Source organism: Geotrypetes seraphini, chromosome 3 (genome assembly GCF_902459505.1).
Source record: "Geotrypetes seraphini chromosome 3, aGeoSer1.1, whole genome shotgun sequence".
Taxonomy (NCBI): Eukaryota; Metazoa; Chordata; class Amphibia; order Gymnophiona; family Dermophiidae; genus Geotrypetes; species Geotrypetes seraphini.
Genome location: NC_047086.1, coordinates 157,518,826 through 157,541,268, shown reverse-complemented (window position 1 = coordinate 157,541,268; position 22,443 = coordinate 157,518,826). Strand labels below are relative to the sequence as shown.

Below are 22,443 nucleotides of genomic sequence, written 5' to 3'. Positions count from 1 at the left end.
GAGGGAAAGAGATGCTGAGATGGAGGAGGAAATAGAAAGGAAGAATTGGGTGTGGGTGTGTCAATGAGCGGGAAAGAGAGATGGTTGTGTACACACGGCAAATGGAAGAAAGAGGAGAATTTTTGGTCGTAGGGAGGGAGGTACAGAATATGATAGGGAAGAAAAAGATGAGAGTGAGAAATGTGGCAAGGGAACAATGGGACAGATTGAAAGGGATGCAAGAGGGAGGAATGTTGGACAGTGGTGAAGGGAATGGAGGGAGAGATGTTGTTTAATTAAAAAACCGCTGTTTTCCAGCAGAGAATCATTTTGATAGTTACAAGAGCCATTTTTCAACTGCATTTCATCAGGAACTTGTCTGAATTACACCACTCGGGTCCCCTGACACAGGGAACGAAACGGGGCCACGTTAAACATATTATAACACACAGTGACTCTCAAATACGTTAAAAATCTTTATTATGAAAGTTTTTTTGAGACTGAATTAAGCAATATTCTGTGGAGTTAGTGATCAAAGTTTTTATAAAATCACAATGACTGGAAGGTGAACTCTTCACCCAAGGGAGGTATTCAAGCCTTCCCTACAGAGTTCCATATCTCTGAGTATTTTTATAAACTTTATTTTGATCACTCTCCATGAATTTTGTTACCAATGCAGGTCAGTTGAATGATTTTGATATCATAGCCTATTTCTGACCTCAGGTCTGTAATCATTGTCCCTGAATCTCATAGCAAAGCATTGTATGGGCAGGCCTTCTCCACTTCTTGAGTTTTTGTATGATAGTTTATTAGTTTGTTTTCTTTTTGATGTATGTATTGTCAAATATGTATTCATTTCTGTTTTTCACATTTTGTGTGTATGTTTTTATTATGTTAACTATCTAGGGATAGGCAGGTTTACATTTTTATTTCACACCTCGTGGGTGACTAGTTAATAACAGATTGGCACATACCAAAAATTGATTCTGAGGTTCAAGAAGAAAGGTAACTTCATGAAATTGTTTATGAATTGTCTTTATTGGCTGATCTACACTAAATTCAATATGTATTAGGGGGTGCAAGGCTATCATGATGGGGCTAAAGTAATATGTAGGTACAGTATGTATTATGGGAATTAAGCACCATTAGTTCTTTGTGAATCTTCTTTATTTTGTCCGAGGGAAAGAATTGTGTTTTATTTTTAATCCCTTAACCCCTTCCCCTCCTCCACCCCAAAGCTGTAGTGCTGTGTGGGACTTTATTTTAGTTGAATCAGCTTTGCCTCAAGTAGCTGACGTTATACAAACCTAAATTCTACTTGTGTAGAATTATGCGGTGGTGATTTACAGTAGAAAGAGAAAATGCAAATAGTACCAGAATCTGTTTCAATGAAATGGCTGACTTTTCTCTTGTTCTGGGCTATTTTCAGGGAGATATGTCTTCTGCCTCTTCAGCTTGCACTAGAAACAAAGAATGTGAAGTTAGCCCAGCACTCTCTTTCAGGGATGCAGGTATGGATTGGTTTATTTTGTTTTTGGTTTGATGGATTGATTTTTTTTTTTTTAATGCCTTACCCCATCCTTTCTCATTCTAGTAAAGAAGCTATGTAAAGCACTTTAATCACAGGACAGTGAACAGACTTGAAAAGGAAGCAATTAAATTATGAAGGCCTTGTAAAATGCAAGAAATTGCTGCAAATTTAAAAAAGAAAAAGAAAAGAAATGGACACACGAACTCATACAATCCAATGTAAAAAAGAAAATTCCTACTAGGAACTCATTGAAATATACAACTAGTTAAGGGAGGATCATATATTTGTCTGACTCTGAAAAACTCTAGTCTAGGTCATCCTGTGGATATTGTCAGGAGTTCCACTGCCTTTTGGGGGAAATAAACCTAGCTCACCTTTTTAGTTGGTTCATTTGGCCCCTACAATCTCCAGCCTCACCTCCAAGCTTTCTAGTTGCTGATGCTGCTGTGGAGAAAATATCGGTAGGGCCATGGCCCCGGTTGCCCACCCCATTCCACTGCATATATATTGTGGGGTTTTTTTTTTCATTTTTAAAATGCACGCTATAAAAAATTAATTAAAAATTTACTAAGTGGTCCTTTAAGGGGAGCTAAGTCCTTAATGCATGGTTAGCATGCACAAATAGGCTAAAGCGTTCTGTGATATTTTACCTGTTTGCGCTGTAACCTGCACATTACTGCTTTTCTAAAAAATATATTTTTGAACGTGGACTTGGAAGCATTAAACTAGCTAGTGCATTCTATTTAAACGTGCTAACTGGCTAACATAGAGTTAACGCAGGAGCACTTAGCACCTCCTAAATAGGTAAGTGCTCCCATGTTAATGCTAGACAAGTACCACATGCTAACATTAGTGACTAACTAACAATAAAATATATTTTAAAATCTTCCAAAACGGTTGTGTTAAATCTGGGCATAGTGCTTGGTAAAATCCCTTGTTATCATGCATTAAGGCCAGATTCTAGTGCATTTTAGTGAAAGGTCCATTCAAGTTAGTTAATTCTCAATGTAAGTAAAAACTTACAAACCCCTAAATTACCAAAAAAATCTATGAAGTCCATATCAAGAAAATTATATAGAGCAGCTTAAAAAAATCTAAGCTCAAAGACATAGTTTGCCAGATATATTAATGAAAAAAACCGAACAAACACCAAAAAAAAGCTTCTCAGAACTTTTCCTTCCAATATGCCTCCTGTATGATTCCTCGCCTCCTGACCCCATTCCCTTCCCCAACCAACATATCTCTCTCTATCCCTCCATGAGTCAACTTTTCTTCCTCTCTCCTCCACCCCTATTGGCAATATGTTTCCCTCTCTCTCTCTCACTGTTCATCTGTTTTGAGAGATCCAGACTTCTCTCCCACCCCCTCTACTGCCACATCCAATATTTCTTCCTCTCTCATCCCACGGATCATGTGCAGCATTTTTCACCACTGCCCACCAGCCCCATGCGCATTTCTCCTTCTATCACCCCTCTCTAGCACAATGCCACATCTCTTCCTCCACCACTATATCTAACATTTCTCCTCTCATCCTTCTCTCCCCATGCTTCTCTACCTCTCTCCTCTTTCTCTCTATGCCCAATCTTGCTCTTTCTTCCTTTCCCTCTCACTCATACTGATGCCCAACAATTCTCCCTTTCTATTCCTCCCTCCTGTCCCAAATTAGTGCCCCCTTCCTCCTTCCCTTCTGTGTTCCATGTTCATGTCCCTTCCCTTCCTTCTGTGTCGAGTTTGTGATCCCTCCCTCTCCCTGCCTTCCAAAATTAAGTTGCATTCCAGGTATCCTTGCCTGCCCCAACCACACACCCCCTCTGCCGAAGCTGACCCGACCCATCCACAGAAGCTGATCCCTGCCTGCCCCGCCCATGCCCCCCTACCAAAGCTGACCCGACCCATCCACAGTTGCATTCCAGGGATTCCTGCCTGCCCCACCTGCATCCCCCCTCTCCCAAAGCTGACCTGACCTGTCCACAGAAGCTGATCCCTGCCTGCCACCAAGATTTGTAACAGAGTAGACACCGTTGAGGGAGTGGAAAACATGAAAAAGGATCTGCAAAAGTTAGAGGAATGGTCTAATATCTGGCAACTAAAATTCAATGCAAAGAAATGCAGAGTAGAGAATGACACAGTGGCGGTTACCCGCAGCTAGCCGCGTTTAGCCACGGGTAACCCGCCGGAACGGGGAATGAAAAATAACAGTCGCTGCGGGGACGGGGACAAGGCCATTCACCGCCCGTGGAGCGGTAAATGGTCTTGTCTCCGCAGTGAGGCATTTAGGATCGCGCGGTCCCCGCAGCCACCGCCCTCCCTCCCTCTACCTCACCTTAAATTCTGAGTTTGCTGGCTTCCATTTTCCTGAGCCGCACGCGTTTAAAAAGCCGTGCACGCGCGGCTGCGCGAGTCTATCAAGCTTCTCCTCTGACGCAACCGGAAACAGGAAGTTGCAGGAGAGGAGAAGCTTGATGGACTCACGCAGCCGCGCATGAGCGTCTTTTTAAACACGTGCGGCTCGGGGAAAAGGAAGCCGGAAAACTCAGAATGTAAGGTGAGGTGGAGGGAGGGAGCTGGCTAAACGCTGCGATTGGGTAGGTGGGGGCTGCTAGACCATGAGATCGCGTTTGTTCCCGGCTCATACTAGGAAGGAGGGAGTGAAAGGAAAAAATATTCTGGGCCAAGGGGATGAAGAGGAAAAGAAAGAAACCCACAGTAGGAAAGAAAGGGGAAGACAGGCAGGTGAGCCAGATGCTGGAAGCAGGGGGGGGGAGAAAGAGGGAAAGAAGCTAGATGGGGTTGAAAAGAAGAGACATGCTGGTATGGAAGAGGAAGATAGGGGAAATCTGGACAGAGGAAGGTAACAGAAAGAGGGGAAATTATGTGCATGGGGCATAGGGACAGAGACATAAAGGGGACATGCCATGGAGATGGTATATGGACACAGGGGGGGGGCAATGGCAGATACATAGGAGAGATATTAGAAATGGGGAAAATAGGAACACAGAAGCGAGATAGTTTGTGGGAATGGGACAGGGACAGAGCTCGCAGGCTCCAGCGGCTTGCACAAATTACATTGTAACGTGACACGAAAATAAGAGGGAGGGAGGTAGATAGATAGGCCACGCGAGAGGAGCTGAAGGGTGGTAGAAAGGAACAGATTGTAAAGGAGGAAGGGAAGGGTGGGGGTGGAAAGGAATAGAACAGACATTGAAAGAGGGTAGAGAAGAACAGACCCTGAAGGGAAATGTGGAAGACAGAGTGGGGAGAAGATGCTGGAAGGGAAGAAGACAGATGCCAGACTATGGGGGAGCGGAGGGAAGAAGATGGGTGCTAGACCAATTGGGGGAGGGTGAAGGGAGAGGCACAGTAACAGAAAATGGAAGACGCAGAGAGAAGACACACAGTGGATGGAAGGAATTGAATGAGAAGATGTGGAAAGCAGAAACCAGACAACAAAGGTAGAAAAAAAAATTATATTTATTTATTTATTTTTTGCTTTAGGATAAAGTAGTATATTAGTTGTGTTGATAAAAATTTATAAACAAAGCCCTGCCAGCTGAACATCTCTTTCTCTAGTTCAGCAGCAGGAACTTTGATTTATAAGGAAGGAATAAGCTAAATATTGCAGTACTGAGGCTTATATGGATGCTGCGGGGACGGTGATGGGGCGGTGAATGGGATGGCGGTGACGGTGACGGGGTGGTGAAGGGAATGGTGGTGACGGAGCGGTGCAGAGGATGGTGGGCTGGGGACAGGGCGGTGACGGGGACAGATTTTTTCCCCATGTCATTCTCTAATGCAGAGTAATGCATTTGGGGATTAATAATCAGAAGGAACTGTATATGTTGGGAGGTGAGAGGCTGATATGCACGGATGGGGAGAGGGATCTTGGGGTGATAGTGTCCGAAGATCTAGAGGCCAAAAAAAACAGTGTGACAAGGCGGTGGCTGCTGCCAGAAGGATGCTGGGCTATATGAAGAGAGGCATAGCCAGTACAAGAAAGAAGGTGCTGATGCCCCTGCACAGGTCATTGGTGAGGCCCCACTTGGAGTATTGTATTCAGTTTTGGAGACTGTATCTGGCGAAGGACATAAGAGGACTTGAAGTAGTCCAGAGGAGAGCGATAAAAATGATAGAAGGTTTGCGCCAAAAGACGTGAAGGGAGACTGGAAGCCCTGAATATGTATACCCTAGAACAGTGGTTCTCAACCCTGTCCTGGGGACACCCCAGTCAGTTGGGTTTTCAAGATATCCCTAATGAATATGCATGAGAGAGATTTGCATATAATGGAATTGCCAGATATGCAAATCTCTCTCATGCATATTCATTAGGGATATCTTGAAAACCCGACTGGCTGGGGGATCGCCAGGATAGGGTTGAGAACCACTGCCCTAGAGGAAAGGAGGGACAGGGGAGATATGATTCAGATGTTCAAATACTTGAAAGCTATTAACATAGAACAAAATCTTTTCCATAGAAAGGAAAATGGTAAAACCAAAGGATATAATTTGAAGTTGAGGGGTAGAAGACTTTAGAGCAATATAAAGAAATTCTACTTTACGGAGAGGGTGGTGGATGCCTGGAATGCGCTCCCGAGAGAGGTGGTGGAGAAGAAAACAGTGATGGAGTTCAAAAAAGCGTGGGATGAACACAGAGGATCTAGAATCGGAAAATAATAGTAAATATTGAAGGACTAAGGCCAGTACTGGACAGACTTGTACAGTCTGTGTCTGTATATGACCTTTCGGTTGAGGATGGGCTGGGGAGGGCTTCAATGGCTAGGAGGGTGTAGATGGGCTGGAGGGAGCTTTGACGGAGACTTCAGTAGTTGGAACCCAAGCACAGTACCGAGTAGAGCTTTGGATTCTTGCCCAGAAATAGCTAAGAATAAAATTTTTTTTTTAAATTGAATCAGGTTGGGCAGACTGGATGGACTATTCGGGGCTTTATCTGTCATCATCTACTATGTTATATTACTCCCAAAATCCACCCGACCTGTCCACAGAAGCCGATCCCTACGTGCCCCGCCCGCACTTCTAGGAACATAATTCTTTCCTCATTTATTATCTTTGCTATTTACTAATACTGTATTTGGAAAAAAATATCTAAATAGAAAATTGCATTGCTTTTATTCCTGGCTCATTCTGGGTGACATTGTATCCCTATATTTCAATATCACTATTGCATATTTTTGTAAATTATGCCATGCATTTTGAATAGTTGCAGACAAAAAAAATTAGCATTGATTGAAGCACATTGGATCATGTTCCTGGTTTTCAGGTTGTTGTAACTGTTGTTTCAGCACGCAGAAAACAAGATGGATTATTGATAGCCAACTCTATAATATTGCAGTGATGATGAATTTTGGAGTAGTTTGCAAGTTAATTAGCATTCCCTTGAGAGTGATCACATTTCAAATCAAAACCAGAAGGTGGGTGGGCGTTGGAGCACTTTGGCTATCTGTGACTGGTTGTCAGCTTGTTCATGTGCAAAGTCCTTATAACTTACATCAATGGTGTACTGATTCTGTTTGTAGCTGTCTAAGTTGATTTCACATCAAGGATTCACAGTACAGTGAACACTCTTCAAATGTATGGACCTTCAGACCACCATCAGGGTAGAAACCACTGACTGTTTTACTCTTCGTCGGTCCAACCTTTATTTATTCATTTTTTTGTTCATTTTATCCAAGTTTATAACTAAATTATTTTTTTAAAACCAGTAACAACATCACTTAGCTTTAGCTTATGGTGATACTGTCCAATCTTCACCTCCGGGAGAGGTGAAGATTGGACAGTATCACTATAAGCTAAAGCTAAGTAATGTTGTTACTGGTTTAAAAAAATAATTTAGTTATAAACTTGGATAAAATGAACAAAAAAATGAATAAATAAAGGTTGGACCGACGAAGAGTAAAACAGTCAGTGGTTTCTACCCTGATGGTGGTCTGAAGGTCCATACATTTGAAGAGTGTTCACTGTACTGTGAATCCTTGATGTGAAATCAACTTAGACATGCTCAAGGCCTGCGAGTTCACGTTAAGAACGTGAACTCGCAGGCCTTGAGCATGCTCAGATGCTCAAGGCCCAGCAGACGAGTAGGCCGATCTTCAAGAGTGCCCAGATGAGGGTAAGAAGCGGCGGGGGGGGTGCCCAATTGTGTCGGGGGGGATGTCGGATCGTGTTGGGGGGTGCCCAATCGTGGCGGGGGGTCGGATCGTGGCAGGGGGGGTGCCGGATCGCAGGGGGATGCCGGATTGCGGGGGGGGTGCTAGTAAATCGAGCCATGTTCGGTTTCCGAGGCACCGATTTTGCAAATGTTTTGCTCGTCTTGCAAAACACTCGCAAACCGGTGAACTCGTAAACCGAGGTACCACTGTAATTATTTTGGATCCAAGAAAATGATTAAAGTATCAGCAAACTGAAGCTCTTCAAGTCTCTCTTCTTTAAAAAAAAAAAAAAAAAAAAAATTGTGATGTTCTTTTGGGGTCACAAAAGCCTAGAGCCAGTGCAAGGATGATGGACACCATCAACAAACCTCCCAGTTTTATACCCCCTCTCAATTAACATTCAGATTCCCCAACCCTACCCAACAATCATGACCATCACACAAACATACTACAATAAATTGCAAGTTAAAATATGTCCTGGTGTGTTGGGTTTTTTTTTTTTTTTTTTAGATGTGTGACTGTAGGACCTATTTTGCTTTCACTCTAACAGCTTTTTTCTCCAACCCCCCCTTCCCCAAAAATCTGTTGCCCTAGGGCAGGGGTGGGCAACTCTGGTCCTCAAGGGCCGGAATCCTGTCGGGTTTTCAGAATTTCCCCAATGAATATGCATTGAAAGCAGTGCATGCAAACAGATCTCATGCAAATTCATTGGGGAAATCCTGAAAACCTGACTGGATTCTGGCTCTCGAGGACCAGAGTTGCCCACCCCTGCCCTAGGTGACTGCTTGGTTTTGCTTAGTTGTTGGGTTGATTTCTGAAAGATCATTAAAGTTTTATTGAGAAGAGTCCATTGAAAAAATTACTTTAAAAAGGGGGTTTATTATCTTCCCCTTTTTCTTTTGCTCCTTTCTTTTATCTGTACTCCTTATACTTTTTCCTTCATTCTTCTCTTTGATTGCAACTCCCCCCTGTATTATCTCCTCTGCCTTGTCCCTTTTTGTTGTCTTCCCTTCTACACTTTTCCTTTTCCCCCCTCTTCATACTCTGCCTTCCTCAAATCTTCCTTTGCTCTCTCCAGGAAAAACACATCCAAAACTCAAATTCCATTGTTACAGTGCAGTAACCAGTAAGAACATAAGAGCTACCATACTGGGATAGACTGCAGATCCATCAAGTCCTGTTTCCAACAGTGACCATCCCAGGTTACAAGATTTAGATTTAGCTCAAAGTGGTTTATGGTACCAGAAAATTAAATTGAAGTGAGATTTAGAAATGAGAGAATCATGTAGTAAGGAACAAAAGAATTTATCATATCTTAAACAATTGATTCATCTCACCATTCCCTGGGTGGGGAAGAGCTTGTATCTTAGGCTGTGAATGTAGCCATCAATAAATAATACGTCAGAAGCATAATTTAATCTTCCGGTGAACTCTACTGTTAAATTGTTTTCTTTTCATTTAGAAACTTCTTTCGGATGAGAGATTTGTATCTGTGGAGACGGACTCGGACGAGAGGCAGTTGCTTAATCAGATGCTGAATGCAGTGAAGGTGACACCATCCCTCCATGAGGACCTTCAAGTGGAGGTTATGAAGGTGGATGTTACACAGTGACTCTAATTGTCTCCATTAAATACATGGCCCCTTCCAAGTTCCACCAAGAAACACTTCTATTCAGAAGTGTGTGCCTTTGGTGGCATCACAAGTAGTCAGTAAAGGCAGAAAGTTTCCAAAGGATGTGAGAGACTAAGTCCAAAACAGCACAATTGTCACAAATTAATATTTTTTAATTTATTTATCAAATCTTTACAAGTTATGACACTCGTACAAGCAACTTGGTATCAACTAGTGCTGCCCAATTTCCGATTCAAATTGATTCACCAATTCAAATCGGGTGAATCGATTCAAATCGATTTGTATTTAGAAAAAATCGGCCTTGCCGATTCGGGGCCCAACCCTCCTCCCCGTGCCTTCAGTCTCCTATAGCAGGAGCAGCAGCACTGCCTCTTGCTGGCTATTCACTGCCGCTCCTGCTTTAGGAGATGAGGGGGGAGGGTCAGTCGGGAAGTGCTGGTGTCCTCCGGCTTCCCCCCTGGCCTCCCGCTCTTACCTTCACTGAATTACAGCAATGGAGTAGCCTGCAAAGATGATCACCAGTGCTTTTAGCAAAGAGATGTGTATATGCCGGACTGGGGGGAAGAAATAATGGGTCTAAAAACAGGAGAGGGAGAGAGATGTTGACAATGGGATTTAGGGAGGGAAGGAACAGAAAGGGAGATAAGTTGGACACAAGAGATAGTGTTGGAGGGGTCGGATGGAGGATAGAGATGCTGGATTGGAGGGTAGTTGGGAAGAGAAAGGGAGAGATTGTGAACCTGGGGTGGTGGGGAAGGAGGGAGAGATGCTGGATGAAAAGGTAGTTAAGAAAAGGGCAGAGATGATGGATCTGGGGATGGTGGGGTCCATCGCTGCAGCTGCGGGGATGGAGACAAAAAAAGGAAAGATGCCAGATCTCCGGGGGGAGGACAGAGATGGAAGATGGATGGTTAGCACCGAGAAAGAAGAAAACAACAAATGGGGAGGAGACCCTGGCAAGCAAGTTATTAGAAGACAACCTGAGCCTGGGACCAACATGATTTGAATAATGACCAGACAACAAAAGGTAGTCAAATGCTGACCTTTCAATAACCCCCGAAAGGCTGACAAGGCCGCAAGCTGAACCCGGAGAGAAGACCAAGCCTCCCGTCCGATCCTCTGTTCCATCTTGGGATCTGAATCTGGTTCTGTCAGTTCTAGTGCGCCCTCCTTTTCAACCATTGGGTGACTGCTCTTTGAAGGACCTTAAATCAATCTTCTTGGTGCTATTACTTAGCTAGCAGTGTTTCTGAGCTGCAGGCTTTCTCTTGTAGGGCTCCCTTTTTGGAGTTTTCTAGGGAGCGGGTTGTCTTGAGGTCCATTCCTTCTTTTCTGCCAAAGGTAGTTTCTCCTTTTCATGTCAGTCAAGCAGTGGTCCTCCCGGTGTTGGGTTGCTGAGAGGGCTCTTCCGAGCAGAGACAGCTGCGTAACTTGGATGTCAGTGGGGTCCTTTGCTCTAATGTGCAGAGGACCCAGGAGATCAGGAAATCAGATCATCTCTCTGTCCTTCTAGTGGGCCCTCGTAAGGGGGATGGCGCTTCTAAGGCTACTATTGCGCACTGGATCAAGGAGACTATTGCTTCCGCTTATCTGCTGAAGAAGAAGCCTATACCAGAATATCTTAAGGCTCAGTCCACTAAGGGTCAGGCAGCTTATTGTGATGAATCTTCTCTGGTGCCTCCAGTGGATATTTGCAAGGCTGCAATTTGGTCCTCTGCATTCCTTTGTAAGACACTACCGTGTGGATGTTCAAGTGTGTCAGGACGCAGTATTTGGTGAACGTGTTCTGGTGTCGGCCCTTCGGGGTTTCCACCCTTAATGGGTACTGCTTTGGTACATCCTATTCGTAAGGACTACCAAGCAATACAGAAAGAGAAATTAGGTTCTTAACTGCTAATTTTCTTTCTGTTAGCTTGTAGACTGGTATAGTCCCCCACCCTGTCTGTCTTTGTGCGGTGAATGCGGGATTTTGTTTTGCTCGTGTGCAGATTTTGTTTTTTCTGCAGGTTCTAGAATTTTTCTAGGGCCGGGGAGAAGTAAGAACAGCCACTATGGCTCAGCTGGTTTAGCTGGTGAGCTGTGGAGATGTTTTCTATAACAGGATTAAGTTCTACACATGTTCCAACAGTAGTTTATAAGTATTCGTTGTTTTTTTCCACTCTTAGGTTCTGCTTGGCTATTCAGCAAACTGAGTTGCTAGGGAGATTCTAGCCTGATATACAAGTTTGTGATCAGTCTCCACCTGCTGGTAGCAGTGAGGCATATAACCCATTCGTAAGGACTATACCAGTTTACAAGCTAACAGAAAGAAAATTAGCAGGTAAGAATCTAATTTCTCCTTTTATTGTAAACTGTTTAGTTACTTCACAATAGATGATATATCAAGGAATTAATAAACTTGGATCTTGCTACTTGGGATTCTGTCAGCTACTTGTGACTTGGATTGGCCACTGCTGGAGGCAGGATACTGCTCTACCCGGTACTGTGCTTAAGTTCCAGCTACTGAAGTTTCCGTCAAAGTTCACTCCAGCCCATCTACACCATCCCAGCCATCGAAGCCCTCACCAGTCCATCCTCAACCAAAGAGCCATATACAGACATAGACCGTGCAAGTCTGACCAGTACTGGCCTTAGTTCTTCAATATTTACTATTATTTTCTGATTCTAGATCCTCTTTGTTCGTCCCACACTTTTTTGAACTCCGACACCGTTTTCTTCACCACCTCTCTCAGAAGCGCATTCCAGGCATTCACCACCCTCTCTTTATAGAAGAATTTCCTTACATTTCTCTTGAGTCTTCCACCTCAGCCTCAAATTATGCCCTCCGGTTTTACCATTTTCCTTTCTCTGGAAAAGATTTTGTTCTACGTTAATACCGTTCAAGTACTTGAAAGTCTGAATCATCTCCCATGTCCCTCCTTTCTTCTAGGGTATACATATTCAGGGCTTCCAGTCTCTCTTCATACGTCTTTTGACTCAAACCTCCTATCATTTTCATCGCCCTCCTCTGGACTGCTTCAAGTCTTCTTATGTCCTTCGCCAAATATGGTCTCCAAAACTGAACACAATACTTCAAGTGGGGCCTCACCAACAATCTGTACAGGGGCATCAACACCTTCTTTCTTCTACTGGTTACGTCTCTCTTTATACAGCCCAGCATCCTTCTGGCAGCAGCCATCACCTTGTCACACTGTTTTTCACCTTTAGATCTTCAGATACTATCACCCAAGGTCCCTCTCCCCATCCGTGCATATCAGTCTCTCACCTCCCAGCACATACGGATACTTTTTCATGCTTTCCACTCCCTCCTCGGTGTCTACTCTATTACAAATTTTGGTATCATCTGCAAAAAGGCAAACCTTTACTTAATCAGTCAAAACTCATAGATCTTCCTCTTTCTAAATGTTCAAGATTTAACCTACCTATTCTTCAAGATCTATAGAGAACTTTAAATACACTAAACATAAAAGGTTCCAAATCGGAGACTATTCCACCACTCTTTCTGAAACACTTTTTTTTTCATTTTTTGGTCCAGATATTTTAAATCTGATATGCACTAATTTAACCACAGGAGCATTTCCAAAAGCATGGAAAGAAGCAATCATTCTCCCAATAATTAAAGACTACAAAATTAGTGCACATGAAGTTTCAAATTATCGACCCATTTCAAATACACCTTTTTTGGCTAAGCTTACAGAAAAAATTGTCTTCCGCCAAATCTCAGATTTCGTTGAACAAACAAATGTACTATATCCAAACCAAACAGGGTTCCGCCAACATCACTCCACAGAACTTTCACTTAATGGATTGACTACTAAAATTATTTATCATCTTGATCACTATCAGTCCGTTTTGCTCATTTCCTTAGACTTATCATCTGCAGTTGATACGATTGATCATAAGCTTCTTCTGGCGCGTCTGTATGAAATTGGAATCCCAGACCAGCTCTTGGATTGGTTCTCATCTTTTTTTACTGATCGGTCCTCCAAGGTAATTTTCAATACAACATCATCAGATCCATTTACAACTGATTATGGTATCCCACAGGGTTCGATTTTATCCCCCCTACTTTTTAATATTTTCCTTGCACCCCTTCTAACTTTAGGGCAATTTATTGGTTTCACAATGTTTGCCTATGCAGATGATGTGCAATTAGTTCATCCTATAGACTTAAACAACTTAACTGAAATAAATCTCATAAACAAAAAACTGGAAAAAATCAACTCCTGGCTAGATTTACATATGCTCTCTTTGAACATTGAAAAGTCCAAATTAATGATCTTTCCCAACAAGGATGGACTTACTCTGCCAACTCCTCTTACATTTAAAACTCAGTCTCTTCAAGTTGTGCCTTCTTTAAAACTACTCAGAATCACTTTTGATAGTAAGCTCAATTATCATCTTCATATCAGCACAGTGGTCAAGCGCTGCTTTTACCAACTACGCATGATTAGGTCCATATCCAAATTGTTAGAGCCCATTTCTCTAAATATTTTGATCCACTCTCTTTGTGAATTCCTGCATTGATTATTGTAATGCTCTCTACAAGGGCATAACTAAGAAAGAAATAAGAAGACTTCAGATTATACAGAACACTGCAGTAAAGATTATATTTAATGTAAAGAAGTTAGACCATGTCACCCCCCCTCCTTCATAAAGCTCATTGGTTGCCAGTAGAACACAGAATCACTTACAAAATTATTTTACTAACTTTTAAAACTAGACAAAAATAGCCAACCCAAATTTATTAATAATCTCTCCTATAGTCCTTCTAAGACTCTAATATCGTCTGCTAAAAATCTTCTATCTATCCCATCTCTGAAATATATCAACACAATGAGGTCTACCATTTTCACTGTCAGCGCTCCATCTCTTTGGAATAATATTCTGGCCCATTTATGGGAAGAATCAATTCTTCACCATTTTAAGACGAAGTTAAAAACATTTCTTTTCCTTGACGCTTTCGAGACCTAAATGTCCTTTTCAGGGCTACATAGTTTTATTTTATTTTTTGCCACCCTTCCTTTTATTTTCTTCCCTATATGTTTTTCTCTCTACTTGATCATTGTAGTTCTAGCCCTTTTCCCTTTTATTCCTGTTTGTTTTTGTTTTTAAATGTTTTAAATAACTATTATTGTTTTTAATGATGTGCTGTTATCTTAAATATGTTTTAGTCAATACATGTTTTTATGACATTATGGCTGATTGGACGGTATATGAAATCTTAAATCAACTTGAAACTTCTATCCCTTCAGCAATGTCAATCACAAACATATTGAACAGGATCGGCCCCAGCATAGAACCCTGAGAGGGGCACTTTTCCTTCCTCTGAGTGACTTCCATTAACCACCACCCTCTGGCATCTGTCCGACAACCAGTTTCTAATTCGGTTCACCACTTTGGGCCCTTCAAGTTTGTTCAAGAGCCTCCTATGAGGAATCGTGTCAAAGGCTTTTCTGAAATCTAAGTAAATGACATCTAGTAAATGTCCTTGATGTCATTTACTTAGATTTCAGAAAGAAAGGATAGTGAACTTCCTAGAATCTAATGGGTTACAGGATCCGAGGCAACATGGCTTTAGTAAAGGTAAACAAACCTGATTGAATTTTTTGATTGGGTGACCAGAGAACTGGATCTAGTAAATGTCCTTGATCCACCCAATCAAAAAATTCAATCAGGTTTGTTTACCTTTAGTAAAGCCATGTTGCCTCGGATCCTGTAACCCATTAGATTCTAGGAAGTTCACTATCCTTTCTTTCAGCAACACTTCCATTATTTTTTCCAACAACTGAAGTGAGGCTTACCGGCCTGTAGTTTCCCGCTTCATCTCTGTGACCACTTTTGTGAATAGGGACCACATCCGCTCTTCTCCAATCCCCAGGAACCACTCCCATCTCCTGAGATTTGTTGAACAAGTCTTTAATAGGATCTGCCAGAACCTCTCTGAGCTCCCTCAGTATCCTGGGATGGATCCCGTTCAGTCCCATCGCTATGTTCACCTTCAATTTTTCAAGTTGTTCATAAACACTTTCCTCCGTGAATGGCGCAGAATCTACTCCATTTTCTTGTGTAACTTTGCCAGACAATCTCGGTCCTTCTCTGGGATTTTCTTCCATGAACACAGAAGAGAAGTATTTGTTTTAGCACGTTTGGTTTTTCCTCATCACTCTCCACATATTGGTTCCCAGCATCTTTTAGTTTAGCAATTCCATTTTTCATCTTCCTCCTTTCACTAAAATATCTGAAAAAATTTTTGTCTCCCTTTTTTACATTTTTAGCCATTTGCTCTTCCGCCTGAGCTTTCGCCAGATGTTTCTCTCTCTTGGCTTCTTTCAATTTCACCCGGTAGTCCTTTCTATACTCCTCTTCTTGGATTTTTTTTTTTTTATATATATTTCAGGATCGCCAACTCTTTTGCCTTTATTTTCTCCACCACTAGTTTGGAGAACCATATTGGTTTCTTTTTTCTCTTGTTTTTATTTATTTTCTTCACATAAAGGTCTATAGCCATTTTTATTGCTTCTTTCAGCTTAGACCACTGTTTTTCCACTTCTCTTATGTCCTCCCATTCTAACAGCTCTTTCTTAGGTACTTTCCCATTTTATTAAAGTTCATATGTTTGAAATCTAGGACTTTAAGAATTGTGAAGCTGCTCTCCACTTGAATTGTTATAGCAAACCAAACCATTTGATGATCGCTACTTCTCAGGTGAGCACCCACTCAAACATTAGAGATACTCTCCCCATTTATGAAGACCAGATCAAATATCACTTTTTTCCTCGTTGGTTCCATCACCATTTGTCTGAGCAGAGCCTCATGAAAGGCATCCACAATCTTTCTGTTTCCACAGACGGAACTTTCCAGTCCACATCCAGCAGGCTAAAATCTCCCAACAGCAGCATCTCCTCTTTCTTTCCAAACTTTTGGATATCCACAATCAGATCTTTATCAATTTACAGCGATTGAGTCGGAGGTCTGTAGACTACACCCACATAGATAGAAGTTCCATCTTCTCTTCTCAGAGCGATCCATATCGCTTCTTCCTCTCCCCAGGTCCCTTGCATTTCAGTCGTTTGGATATCAATCTTTTCATAGAGAGCTACTCCTCCACCCATCTCTCTCCTTCCTAAAAAGATTATAACCCAGTATGTTTGCATCCCATCCATGGGATTCACTGAACCATGTCTCTGTGATAGCAACAATATCCAGGTCTGCCTCTAACATCAGGACTTGCAGATCATAAACTTTGTTGCTTAGACTGCGAGCATCTGTGGTCATCGCTTTCCAGCTATTTTTCAGTTAGATGACTAAATGTGGCTTGGAACGTATACATGTATCATCAGGAATGACTAAGACTGTCTTATCATATAAAGGAGTTAAAAGCATCTAATTATGAAAACCAGTTCAAAGCAGCAGAACTTTCCTCTGCTGACATTAAATACCCTCTCGTTGTTTCATCATACAACAATTGACTACCTCTTAAAGCTCCGTACAAGGACATGGTGAAAAGCAAATAAGCAAGAGAGGCCAAGGACCCACAACTCATTTTCATTATTAATTAAATGTGATCGCTGGCTTTTTAGAAATGAGTCTTGTAGCAAAAAAGAGTCCATCTGTTTCTATTTCCTCTATCAAATCAATGCTGCTCTTCTACTCATGGAAAATTAGATCTTGTCGCAAGTTGGAAACACTACAGACCTCAGTATCTCCTCACTAATTACACTCACACTCCTTCCTGCTGTGATGGATAATAATGCAGAGACATTTAATATCCTGGAGATTGTTCCTTACACAGAATAATGCCTTCAAATTAAAAGCTGTGGCTGCTGAAGGATGTCAAGATTTCAGCTACAAAACAGAATCGAATTTTCCTTATCCCTATGTAAGAGTTTAATGATTGAAGCCTTAACTGATCTATCTTATATATCTTATGGGCAAGCAGAAAGTTAAAACATTTACAGTCCTATTATGAAAGAAATTCTCGAAACAACAAACACCTCTTATAAGGAAAATTAAGGCCTTTAACATTGTAAGAACTTTCAGATCAGCACTCAAAGTAGAGCAGTAGACAAGAGAAAGATGAAAAACTGCATTCCTACTAAAAATTTGAAAAAACAACCCCCCTCCTCCCACACCAACCCCAAATTATCCACTAACCAAACACAGCCCTGAGGCCCTCATCAAACAGAAGGTCTGGATTTTCAGAATTTCAATAGTTGCCCTGCAATACAATATAATAAATCAATTTCTAGACCACATAACCAGGAAGTTCAATGCGGTTTACAAAAGATTAGTAATACATACAGGATGAAATAGTTAAAGAATTAGCTGCCTATGAATTTTTTTGAAAAGAGGAGTTTTCAACTGCTTTCTAAATTGAAGATAAGAGAGTAAGATGTTAGGAACAGATTCTTAAAGTCACTATCATGCAATGCAACTTGAAAATAAAGTTGTCGCTCATGAAGTTTTTTTGTACTTGCATTCACTTACTGAAGGGAAAACAAAGCATGAGTTTTTCTTGGATTTTTCTGAGTTGAAAAGACAAATGAATTGGTCAAATATTGTGGAGCTTGACCCGTAGCGACTTTATAATAGAAACAGCCCACTTTAAATACAATTCACGTCTCCACTGGGAGCCAGTGTAGCTCTCGATACAGTGGAGTAACATGGTCATATTCCTTTGATTATATATAAGTTTAATTGCTGTGTTCTGAATAATTTGCATTCTTGGGATGTTTTTCTTGATTCCTGCAAGATATACTATGTTGCAATAATCGAGTTGACTCAGAATTAAAGACTGAACCAGAGATCTGAATATTGGAGCTTCAAAATAGGATCTCAGCATACACAATTTCCACAGCATGGAGAAACCCTTCCGAAGCACAGTATCAACTTGATGTTTCATAGTTAGGTAGTAATCAAGGGTAACACCCAGAATTTTGATTGTGGAATGGATTGTATATTGCAAAGATTTGACGAATATAGATGAACCATGGGTAGTTGTTGAGGGGAGGCAAAAAAGAATTTAGTCTTGTGGGGGTTCAACTTTAATTTGAACTCTGACATCCAAGTTTCTATAGTATCAAAGAGAGCCTCAATAATGTGGATTATACTACTCAATGACGTTTTACAAGGAACTATTATTGTAATACCATCAGCATAACTGAACAATTTAGCACCTAAGTTTGACATTCTTGGCCTGAGAGAAGAGAGATAGATATTAAGAGCGTCGGTGAAAGTGGCGATCCCTGCGGAACCCCGCTTAGTTTTTTCCAGAAGACTGAGTTGATATTGTTGACACAAACTTGGTAGGTACGAGATTCTAAGAACCCCTGAAACCATGAGAAGACCTTGTCTTGGATGCCAATGCTATCTAAGCATTCCAGGAGTTTTGTGTGGTCGACCAAGTCAAAGGCACTACTCAGATCAAATTGCAGTACAAGACCACTAGTACCTTTACTAAATAAATTGTGATGGTAATCCAGGATCGCAGCCATTACAGTTTTGGTACTAAATTGTGAGCGGAATCCAGATTGTGAGTCACGCAGAGTATGTTGCTCACAAAAATTTTAATGAAGAATGGAATTGAAGCACAAGATGATCGAGCTGTATTCAAGTCGCGTTCCTGTAGAAATCTAAATGAATTCTACAGGAGCGTGACTTGAATACAGCTCGATAATCTTGTACTGGGAGCCTCAACCCTGAAAAAAATGAATTGAAACATGGCATATCGGTGGAGGCGCTCCCTTGACTTATTTACAAGATAAGTCTTTTTTTACTAAATATTTAAATTATCATCACAATGGGTGTTCTAGTATAAAAATATCCAAAAAAAGGATCCGGTGAAGAAAGTGGCTCGTGTGATTCTTATACTGGAAGCACGCAAAAGAATGGAGAGCCTACTGAGGATTCTACACATACAAAAAATTTCTGCATAAATTGATATTTATATATAGGGTTAAAAAATTGATATATAATATATTATTGACTGGGTTATTACGGTTGAATTTTGATGAGTATCCAGTTAAATCAATAGCCTTTAGTTTAATTTATGTATTTACAAGTTGAGTATTTACCGCAAGGTCTGTGTCCACCAGGTGACTTTGATGTTAAAGTGTCTTCACCATGAAAATAAGATATAGTCAAAAGGTCTTTTAAATTTCAAGAATGCAAATTCAAAATGACTGCAGTCAACCACTAGCAGTAGCCTCTCTGCCGTTTTGAAGCTGATGGCCAGAAAGGGTAACTGGTGAGGAACAGGAGCAATTTCCAGATATCAAGTTAAGACCCCCCATGTAAGACCCAGCAGAGGGTTGGAGGCAGGACTCTGTTTGACAGGAGAGAGGGGTGATGGACTTTAGTGATGTCAGAGGGGTTCAGGAAGGACTTCTATTGACCTGTTCACCTGCTCCTTCAGAGCAGGTGTAGAGGCTGGTGTGGAAATTTTTAGGTCCACACATGTATTCCCCTTGTAAAATGAGAAATATACATGTAGATTTTCAGCCTACCCTATTCATGCTCCCTTAAACTCTTTATAATTCTCCATGTATAATACTTGCAAAATCAATAGTTGTATTTGTAATCAATCTACACATCTAAAAGCTGCTATATTTACAAATGAAGATGCTTCTAAAATAACCCCCTTTGTGCACACCCATATTCATTGTTTTTCCCTGATTTACATGCAATAATATGAGGAGAAGCAGCAGTTCCTCTGTATTTGTGTTCAGGCTTCGTGTAAGCTGTTTCTCAAGGAGTGATATGGAAAATGAATAAAACTAATCTTGCAATTTTCTTTTTTTTTTTAAGGTTTTACTCTGTATAACTTATACATCTACCTTTGAGCTGAATGGAAGTTCAGTGCTGAAAATTGCCGAGGTGAGAACATTTTTTCTGTACCTTTCTTGCCTCCCATCCTACCCAACCCATTACATACATACATGTGTGTGCACAGGGTCACATGTTTTACAAACATCTATCTACTTTAAGGACATGTTACTTAATTGGCCCTCTATCACTGATAACAGTTTTCCATCATTTCAATAACTAAACAATGAGGTTTCATATCACTTTACAAAACAAAAAAACTTCTAAATTTAGTGAAAATCTCCAGCGTTCTTTCAGAAGTTTGCTAAAGCCCTGGAGTTTAACGCAATGGTAAAGAGGATAAATAGAGCCCAGGGGCAGAATTCTAATGGCCATTATCTATCCTGGGAGTACATGACACCTTTCAACAGACACACATAAGAGTTGTCCATAGAGATTGTGGTATATGTACTCTCAAGACTGCACAGAACCTTGCCTGACCTTCCTGAGCAGGTCCGTAAGATTTGTTCTCTCCTCTGCTCCAGCATAACTCCTTCATGCCCCATAGCTGCCAAACTCCAAAATGGTACCACCTGACTACTTCTACATCATAGCAGGGTTCCAGATTAAGGCGTGTGCCTTTGTGAATACTTGGTGTATTGCTCAATGATTTTAAACAAAGTTCTGTGTGATTCACTTACATTTTCACCATTAGGCTTATTAACAGTACTGCAGAAATATTTTTATTGTCTTGTGTTACTTGGAGCTTCAACTGGTCTCTTCATTTGTTTGCATCGCCTCTTTATGCTTTACCCATTTTTTAGTGTGTTTTTTTTTTATTCTTTTACCTGTAGTTGTGTTTGGCCTGCCATAGAACTGGATCCCCCAGAATGTATGAAATGATAAAAGCATCTCTTGCATGCATCCTCACTGCCCTGTGCCAGCGTGTTTTCTCTAGCAGCCAGCCACCCATGGCTTTTTCCAAGGTATCGAGCTCAACCGTTGTGGAACTCTAAGCTAAAACTACTTGTGCACAGGACTGCAAACTGTGCACAGATTCTATCCTGCAAAGGAACTTCACAGCAGCTAGATATTTTCTTTTGAATTCTTCAGGAGGGATTTATCCGAGCTTTGCTGCAATGGAAAACTCACTTTTGGTTTGCAATGAAAATAAGGTTCTTATTCAAGAGGAACTTTTCTTCCATTCTTTCTCCGTGAAAGAGATTTTATAGACTAAAGCCCTCTTACATTTGTCAGTAGGGGAAACACTGGTCAAAACTTTCATAAATCCCTCCCCTTCTGGTCCCTATCCAGAATCTCAGCCTGAGTTTTATGTTGATATTGTCCAAATACCTGATTAGGAGGTACTCGGCAACCACATTGAATCAGACGGGGTAGGAGGGGGTTACTGAAGCTTAATGAAGGACTGTGCTAAGTGATTTTAAAAACTTGCACATTTCCTTATTCTCGTTCCTCGTGCCATTGCTTAAATGCCTTCTTATAAGCAGGTTCAGAGAAGGGGAAACTTCATCCCACATCTATTTTCTACATTTTAAAAAGATATTTTCTTATTAGAAAATAATGACGTGAAATGTCATTGACTAAGAAAGCAAAAGTTGTAATAAACTGCCAGCAAATCCCAGACATTTTATTTTCGCTATTATATGAGGATCTGAGCAAAGATTCCTTGGTTGTCTCTGCTGTAGGAAATCACAGTAGTGGAGCAGTGCCTCAGGATTTGTTAAACTGAAGGTAAAATTAAATTACATACAAGACTAATTGAAGAAAATCTGTACAAATTAACAAGCAAAGTGGAACACTATGAAGTCCAAAGCACCTTCAATAAAGCGTAAAATAGTCCAAATACTACAAGTTGCTCTCTGGGAGAACAGACTCAGTTCAAAGCAATCACTTTTTCTCAGTTTTAAGCAGAGTCTCTCTCTCTCTCGACACAGCTGTGTTTTCCCTGGTGTTCCTTCATCAGGAGAAGTAAAACACGCCTTACAAACTAAAAACATTAAGCATAACAAAAAATCAAAGCAAAGAACAATAAACATGGCATAATACAATGCATACGTATAAACTCCATAATGGAGCAGGAGGGTGGAGCCTAAACATGATGGCGTCCTGAAGGAGTTTGGTGGAACGCTGTTGAGTCGTTTGAGACTTTTTGATGGTGAAACAGAAATCGAAGACCCGGGTTTTTCCTTCGGAACCTGGGTCAGGAGTAAGGGTTACTTGGCCCGATGGATGTTTTTGTCAAGCGTCGCCATGGCGGAGCAAAGGATGAGAAGTCCTTGGCTGGAGGCGGGAGTTTGTCAGGAAACTCT

The 22,443-nt window shown here is 41.2% G+C and overlaps 1 protein-coding gene across 2 annotated transcripts in view; it reads left to right on the top strand.

Annotated features, from left to right (window-relative positions):
* ARFGEF3 (ARFGEF family member 3) overlaps positions 1–22,443 on the top strand; it is a 216,440-nt gene that overhangs the window by 38,804 nt on the left and 155,193 nt on the right. The window contains exons 3-6 of one of the 2 annotated variants that reach the window (XM_033938198.1): positions 1,409–1,490; positions 9,137–9,268; positions 20,117–20,185; positions 20,968–21,099. In XM_033938198.1, the coding sequence (XP_033794089.1) occupies positions 1,409–1,490; positions 9,137–9,268; positions 20,117–20,185; positions 20,968–21,099 (415 nt within the window). The remainder of the gene's footprint in view (positions 1–1,408; positions 1,491–9,136; positions 9,269–20,116; positions 20,186–20,967; positions 21,100–22,443) is intronic. The other variant, XM_033938199.1, reaches the window with a different exon arrangement.